This window comes from Nicotiana tabacum, chromosome 9, assembly GCF_000715075.1.
Source record: "Nicotiana tabacum cultivar K326 chromosome 9, ASM71507v2, whole genome shotgun sequence".
Classification (NCBI taxonomy): Eukaryota; Viridiplantae; Streptophyta; class Magnoliopsida; order Solanales; family Solanaceae; genus Nicotiana; species Nicotiana tabacum.
This window is the reverse complement of record NC_134088.1, coordinates 89678262-89685762: the sequence shown is the minus strand read 5'-3', so window position 1 is coordinate 89685762 and position 7501 is coordinate 89678262. Positions and strand designations below refer to the sequence as shown.

At 35.5% G+C, this 7501-nt stretch overlaps 1 protein-coding gene across 1 annotated transcript; it reads right to left on the bottom strand.

Moving 5' to 3' along the window:
- Positions 1 to 960: 960 nt before the first annotated feature.
- Positions 961 to 5493, bottom strand: LOC107806569 (protein MICRORCHIDIA 7-like). Its single transcript, XM_075222353.1, has 18 exons — positions 5422 to 5493; positions 5259 to 5293; positions 5109 to 5187; positions 4802 to 4894; positions 4599 to 4683; positions 4414 to 4489; positions 4053 to 4181; positions 3793 to 3891; positions 3611 to 3712; positions 3282 to 3443; positions 3082 to 3177; positions 2754 to 2805; positions 2514 to 2625; positions 2138 to 2432; positions 1778 to 1830; positions 1620 to 1683; positions 1378 to 1500; positions 961 to 1272 (listed from the first exon to the last, which is right to left on the bottom strand). The coding sequence occupies exons 1-18, from the start codon at positions 5489 to 5491 to the stop codon at positions 1186 to 1188; spliced, it is 1812 nt and encodes a 603-aa protein (XP_075078454.1). The 5' UTR covers positions 5492 to 5493; the 3' UTR covers positions 961 to 1185.
- Positions 5494 to 7501: the final 2008 nt, after the last annotated feature.

The window sequence follows — 7501 nt, the reverse complement described above, 5'->3', positions numbered from 1 at the left end:
CTCTGCCCTTAGGCGCCCCCCTCCAGGGCCCTGCTTACTTTACATGTTTCAGGATGATGTATGATACGTGGCATGCGGTCAGGCTAGGATTACTCTCTTTCCGAGGTATTATGAAGCACCACTTTTATTTCGTGGTAGCTATCATGTTCTTCCTTATTTTATTTTGTTGGAATTACTCCAACCGTTGGTTCTATTCTTTGGTATAGAGGCTCCATAGGTAGTTGTGAAAGGTTGTAGTAACGGAGTTGTACACGACATACATGAAAGTATATTTACTTTACTTAGTCTCATTGTTATTATCATAAAAGGCGTCATGTGTGATTTTGAATTGAAAAATATTTTATCAAAAAACTTGAAAATGTATATGATTTTCAAGGAGCTTCCGCAGTTAAATTGGTTTTCATGCATATGATTTGGGTGCATCACATGGTTTGGTTCACTCGGATCGGGTAGTGTGCCGGGTGCCGGTCACGTGGTTTTGGGTCGTGACACCTTCACACCATTCTACTATTGTATTTGCACCGCAGATTAAGCTAGCGTTTGGACATAGATTTGGTTAAAACTTAAAAAAAGAGTATTTGAAGTTGTGTTGAAAAAACAATTTTGGAAGTTGAAGTTGTGTCTAAACATGCATTCATGAACAAACAATATTTTTAAAAATTCTTTGAAAAAAAATAGCCAAAATCTATGTCCAACTGGGAGCTAATACTTGATAAGATTTCTTCCCTTGCAATGTACAAAATCATGTGAGCTTCAATGTCAGGACAAAGGAGGGTTGTTCTAGCAAATGGATTTTCTTTTTACTGTTTAACATAATGTAGCATCGAATAGTATCTTCACAACGAGACAAATCACATAAGAAACTAATGAAAAATTACTGGAGAAACTGTAAAAGATTACTTGGAAAAGTTATGTCACATGTTGAGTTACAATAAAGAAAAAACTCGCAACTGATTAATGTTGCTAACTTATAAGTCGTTTCATCTTTTTCTACTCTAGGCATATGAGAGCTGAAATCCTGTGCCGAGGAGCAAACTTGTTTTTTTACACAAGCAATTACATCCATAGAAAAAATGGAAAAATAAATCTAATATACATGTTAGTATTGGACGGACTTGCTAGTAGTCAGTCAGACATTGAAGTGTGCATCAGTTGTTCTTGAGCTGAGTATTTCGAGTTACTACCTCAACGTTCGGTTTTGCAACTAAAGGTTATCCTACTTTCTAGCACCTTCACTTTCTTGAGCAGCTCATCTATGGTAACAGAAGCATCCTAACCAGAAAAAAAGGGAAAAAATAGTTGAAGGTCTGCATAAAGTTGAACGGAAAACAAAAGGGGGGAGGCTAATTAGAAATAGCAAGAACATATCAATTTTACCTTTAATCTGCTCCTTAAACTCTCTTCTTCTTGTTGCCAATGTCTTCTTTCTTCTATAAGCATGAGAGCTAAATTGTCATGATTGTTGTCCAGGTCTGATATCCTCTTTTCTGCTGCCTTAAGCTGATATTATATGATTAGACAATTAAAGACTTAGTGTAATATAAGAGACCAAAACATCTACTATTTAGGATACGCAGTTCCTTATCAAAATATATATGCTGCTCACAATTATCACTTACTTTGCCTTCTAGAGTCTTATTCCTGTCTCTTTCATACTGCAAATAGCGCAATACTTGTTGTAAACTGCAGGAAGAAAACAGATGATCCACACGACTATTCTCCATAAATTTTGTAAGCAAAGAGTATCAATTGTCCAAGTTATTGAGAATCTACTGACCTATTCTTAGTACTCTGATTCTCTTCTCTCAAGTTTGACACAGTATCTTCCATCTGTTTTCAATGAAAATGGGAAAAAGAGAGAAATTTATTAATAGGGAAATCCTAATGACTGTCGAGTACTAGTACTGGTCGATTGATCAGCCATTAAGAAGTAATACAACAAGCGACCTAAATAAAGTAGCAACATCTTGCAGTAGTCGATAATATATGAATAAGAAAAAAGAGTTGGGAGTTGAACATGGACTAGAAAATAAATGCTAGATAATGAACTAATTGTAAATGGTTAGGCTTATGAAAAGAATGACAGAATTTTGTAAACAAGAAAAAAATGACAATAGCTTGTCTATTTGTAATTTACCTTCACAACTGAAATTCCTGGAGTTTGACCAGTTTGCTTATTTGATATACGCACTTGCTGAGTTTCTCCAGACATGGTCTGATTTCTCGCTTGTGTTGAAGAATGAACTGGTCCGTTCTCCTGTTCTCCTTCAGTGGATTTCAATTTAGATTTATCATTACATGTTGTGTGGCCGTTGGAGGAAAACCGGGAACAGGACTTGCTGTTAGCAGAAGTGTTTGTTTCTTTCTCAGGAGAGACACTGTTCTTTACATTGCGACGCTTAGCATAACCAATTAAATGGCAGTTTGAAGACCTATTATACAAGAAATATACTTGATGAAACTTTGTAAATAAAGTAAAACTTACAATGTTGAGGAAACTCAATAAAACATACCAATACTTCTTCTGCATAGCTTGTAAACGTGCTTCAAGTCTAGCAAGGACAATCGTGCGCTCAAAACCCTGTTTATCGTGAGCTGGTTCGACAAAATTAGCTTCTAAGACACCTGTTACGAAAATAGGAAAGTAGAAAGTGAATTATACAAGTTTAACACTATGAGGAAAAGAATGTCAATCAAAAGCCCAAAATAATATATCATGTCAATAAATCACTGATTCCTCATGAAAATAATACCTATCGCGCCACGACCATCACTTCCAGCAGCATTCCACACCCTCCAGAAAGGCTGACAAAGAAGAAATTCATCGGTTAAGCAGAGCAATCAAAGGTAATAAACATTGCATTATGTGAATTAAAACGTATTGGTATATCCAACTCTCTCTCTTTCTATATATATATATATATATAGGATTTACAAAGGACTAATTCAGCCCAACAACAACAACAACAATTTACCCAGTAAAATCCCATTAGGAGGACTAATTCAGCCCGTGTATTGAAATTTTGCTTACACCAGTATTAAATCCATTTATGATGCCTTGAGCAAAAGAAAAAGTTATACCTTAATTAGCCGGTTCTTGTGATAAACATTAAAACCTTGAATATCAATGTGATGTTCTGCATCTTTCACAAAACCAATAGTTACCACAGCTACCGCCTATTATGAGAAAAATAGTCAGAGTTAAAAAAGTCTAAAGTGGCAAAAGTACTACTCCTAAAATAGCAAATCAAGCTTGAAATTTTAAAGGAAAAAGATGTTACATTTGGATCCTTGGATGTTTCATCACCAATGGGTTGTGGTCTGTAGGTGATTTCCTCAGATAACATCATGTCATTTACCAAATTATGATGTTCAACGTCTTTTCCCCGCCAAATTATTCGAAATCCAGGAGTAAGCCTCAGATACAAAATTGAAGCATAACTCTGAGAACAAAAGATCAATACAGAAGTCAATTCCAAAAGACTAGTATGCAATGCAATAAACCTTGAACTTTTTCCTGAACCTTGTTAAAGTAACCAATAGAATGTCCGTGGAGTAGATCTTCAAGTAAAAACTTTAATAGAATGGAATCCATAACTAGAATATTTACCCTCAAAGAATGCTGATAAGTTAGAAAATGCCTGGAGTTAGGATATTGTTTTGCCATCTCGATCTTCTTTTCATCTCGACTAACACCCTTGATTTGAATGTCCTGTAAAAGATAAAAGCATAATCCAGCTAAGAAACCAAAGATAGGGGTTTGGGATATGCAATACAAGAGAAGCAGAATACTTGTGGATCGGTGTCAAAGTCAAGTTCTGTGGATCCTTCTTCATCCTCCCAAAGATTGTATATGATAATTCGCGTGCCTTGATCGTTCAGTAATTCAAACTAGAACAAACAAGAACAATAACATTAGGAGCAAAACTAATGAGCAGAAACAATAGTAGCAACCTTAAATGGGGAAACATGCATCAGAAGAAAAGATAGTTCACAGTTAACAAAAAATATTTTCATCCTTTAAAACTACATAAAGAGCGAATAGGAAATACCTGCTGGAAGAGATCCTCTTCACTTTCATAAGGAGACCATTGTACTATCGTTTCAGAATTTCTTTTCCAGTCATCAACTGAAGATCGAGTCAGCATTTCCCAGGTTTCTGCTCTCTTCACAAAATCAATCTTCACATTGCAAAGTGCAAAAACCAATTTTCAATATTTTTTGTTCCTACAACTAAATGGTTGTTTACAAAATACAAAACCAGCTATGATAACTATCTTTGTTGAAACTCTAATTTTCAAACAAAAAGTTAGTAAGAAAATTTGAAGTATCAAGCAAATATAGCGCTAATATGTTCTAGTTATCCAACAAAACAACAAGAATATGGTAATTGCTGTATCCAGGAAGTCATACCATTGGAACAACAATATCTTCTTTTCCTGTGCTCCTTAAAAATGTATATGACAACATTCCAACACTTTGTGTTGTGCTACAGAAAACAAAAAGAACATATTACTTAAAGAAATTGCAATCATAATCTCTAGGAAGACGACTGTATGAGAAACTAGCAAGCAACAGTTACTAGCACCATAAAATACCTTGTTCCGTCCCTTCCCTGACAACGCGAGAACACAATCACATCTGCCCCTAGTCTCATACTACTGGTTTTGAAACCATTTCCATCTTGCAAAACATTACAAAATAATAAGGCAATTGTTGCATACTTAAAACAGTTTCCAAGAACAAATTTTAGTGATATAACAAATATGGTTTAGGTATTGCAATAAATATATAAACTCACATTGGCCAATGGTATTTGCTAATTTGCTTTTTGCAGAATATCCAAGAGACATGCACTGACGCATTTTATCAGGAGTCATTCCACCACCGTTATCTGCAGTTTCATTTGTCAAAAGAATAAGCTCAAGATTCGAACAAGAAAGAGCTGCCTACCAAATTTAGAGCAAGAGATTTCATGTCATATCGATCAAATATTGGATCCACTACTATGGTCTCTAGAACAAGAAAGCGGAATCTCTCCAGAGAACCAACTACTCAAAAAAAGAAAAAACATGACAAGAATATACAAGGAAAGTGAATGAATATACCTTCAACCAATAACATTTTGCCCTTCTCTTTCTTGTTGTCAAGCACATCTACGCTGACATAGGTAGCTCCATTGCAAACCTGAGAAAAATATTTTAAGGAAGTGGAACAGAGAAGGCAACAAAAGGAACAGGAAACTATAGCATGTGTACCTCGTCCATAGCATTGTCTAGAAGCTCAGCAAAAGCTGGTGCAGAGAACAAGATCATGTAAACATCAACAAAGAGAAATCTCCCACTAATATATGGGGAGAAATTGAGTTGAGGAATATGAAACTAAATCAAAGATCAAGCTTTAATTTGCGACAGACATTACCTCCCAAAGCCCATTTATGACTGGTGGCATTTGAATGCAAGAATTTTGGGTGAACCCTCACATGATCCATGCCAACTGCACGTATGAAATCATATAAATGAAGCTGCTAGTTATTTTTTGGCGATACACACTAGGAAATTAATTATATAACCAAGTAGTCAACCATATCAATTGTTAGAGAGTATATATGCGCGCATTTTGGTTTGTGTAAAGATTTCCAAAGGGGTTTCTAGTGTCCTAGATTACTTTGTTTATTGCATTAAGGATTTAGTTCCAAGTTCATATTCTTTCATGTGATATCAGAGTTAGCCTTTGGCAAACCCATTCTCACACTCACAAGTCTGCATTAATGACAAAGTTTGAACCTAAATCTGTCGTTAGAGAGTGTGGAATAACTTATCCTAAATTCGGACATACTAAGGAACTTAAACGTCATGTGTTACTTCGCCTATATATTGTCTTAACGTTTTGAGTTCGATGCTAAAATTCTTTCACATGGAAATAGAGACAGCTCAGTAAGTCCAGCTTTAAAAGTTTTCTCACGACATGTTCTGTCGCTCTAGGTTTCCCTCCCTCAACTGATCATCAGGCCCTCTAGGATCTCTTTCTCTCAATTTAATCCTTCGAGCCTTCAACTTCGTTTCAAGCACATTTTTAGCTAGTCGAGGCTTATCTCTCTACTTCAGGCTACCTTCTAGCTAGGTATGATTTGGACCTTGTAGCCATTCAAAGCTACTTTCTCTACCTCGCCAAATAAACTCGTTGAGCCACGATATTTTTTCAGATTGGTATTGTAAAGGTTTTTAGAGGAGCATATAATAAGCTTATACTACCCCACTCATTGCTTAAGGTACAAATTAGATGCTCAGAAGTTTTTGTTTTGATTTCGAGAGTAAGTTACGATGCCTTAATGAAAAAAGAAACTTTGTTAAACGTGCAACGCTCCTAAAAAAACTATTGGGATATTATCTCCATTAATTTGCTTTTTAAAACAACAAGTAGCATCAGGAAGCAAGACTACAAATGCCAATAATTGGCGAACACATCTACCAAACTCTGCATTCCATCCCAAATTCAAGTCATTCATGTCGCTACGTATATACCTACATTGCACAATGACTTCAAAACTAATCAACCAGGACATCAGTTAGATTAAATTATGTGGTGATGTCCAAAAACTCTTTCCTTTACTGCAAATTAAACCTGCCACATAGGTAGAAGAAAACTGTGAAAAGCTAATTATGATATCTTGTACCTGGTTCTTGCATGAGTTTCTTTTCAATGAAAAGTTCCAAACTTTACAAATATAACGTCTTTATTTATCATCTATCAGTTTTCAATTTGATGAACATGTAAGCTGAGAAACAAGAGTAACAGTCTGAAAGCTCTGAATTGTAATTAAATCTCAATAAATAATGCTTAAGTTCTGTCAAAGCCGCTGCTTTTAGCCACCACACTGCTACTTTTTTCATCCTTTATATTCTAACATGGTTCGACAAGTTGGTTCAATAGTAAAATATCCGTATACCAAATACTGCCTCTGTACAAAAAGGAATAGACCTTTCTTGAAATATTTTTTTTACCATAAACCTATATTGTGTTTTGTAGTAGTACTTTTATAATACGTACTATAAAAATTTGTGATTTCTAGTTACTTTTTATAAGACGTTAATTTCACAATTCAAGAGAAATGTTTTGATGCATTCTTCCTCCAACCCTATCATTCTTTTTTTTTTTTTAGTTCATGCTTTAGTGCCCGACTAATCCGGAATTCACGTTGGCCCATTAAAGGGTGAAGCGCTCCATATATACCATGAATTTTTTAAACCCCGTCATTCTTTTCTACAGGAACGGAATACTTAGTAAAGTAATCAATCGGTCTAAGAACTTGTCAAACATTACCTGAATGAGCAGCAGAAAAGCCACCATCAATGCCTTCATAATCTCCAGCTTTCCAGAACTGCTTGCAACTTGTAATATTAGCAGGAGAAACTACCTGTTTTTCTCCAGCCACTACTACCAATTGATCATTGCGCGAAAAAGGCACGTCACGATACTCAGCTTTTGGACGAACCGACCG

Bases quoted from the DNA above. Each gene is read 5' to 3' on its own strand.
- LOC107806569 (XM_075222353.1), bottom strand. From the start codon at position 5,491: ATGGATCATGTGAGGGTTCACCCAAAATTCTTGCATTCAAATGCCACC. The intron at 4,490-4,598 runs GTATTTTATGGT...TGTTTTCTGTAG, and splicing joins CAGGGAAGGGACGGAACAAG to CACAACACAAAGTGTTGGAA. The intron at 3,892-4,052 runs GTATTTCCTATT...TGTTTGTTCTAG, and splicing joins AAGAGGATCTCTTCCAGCAG to TTTGAATTACTGAACGATCA.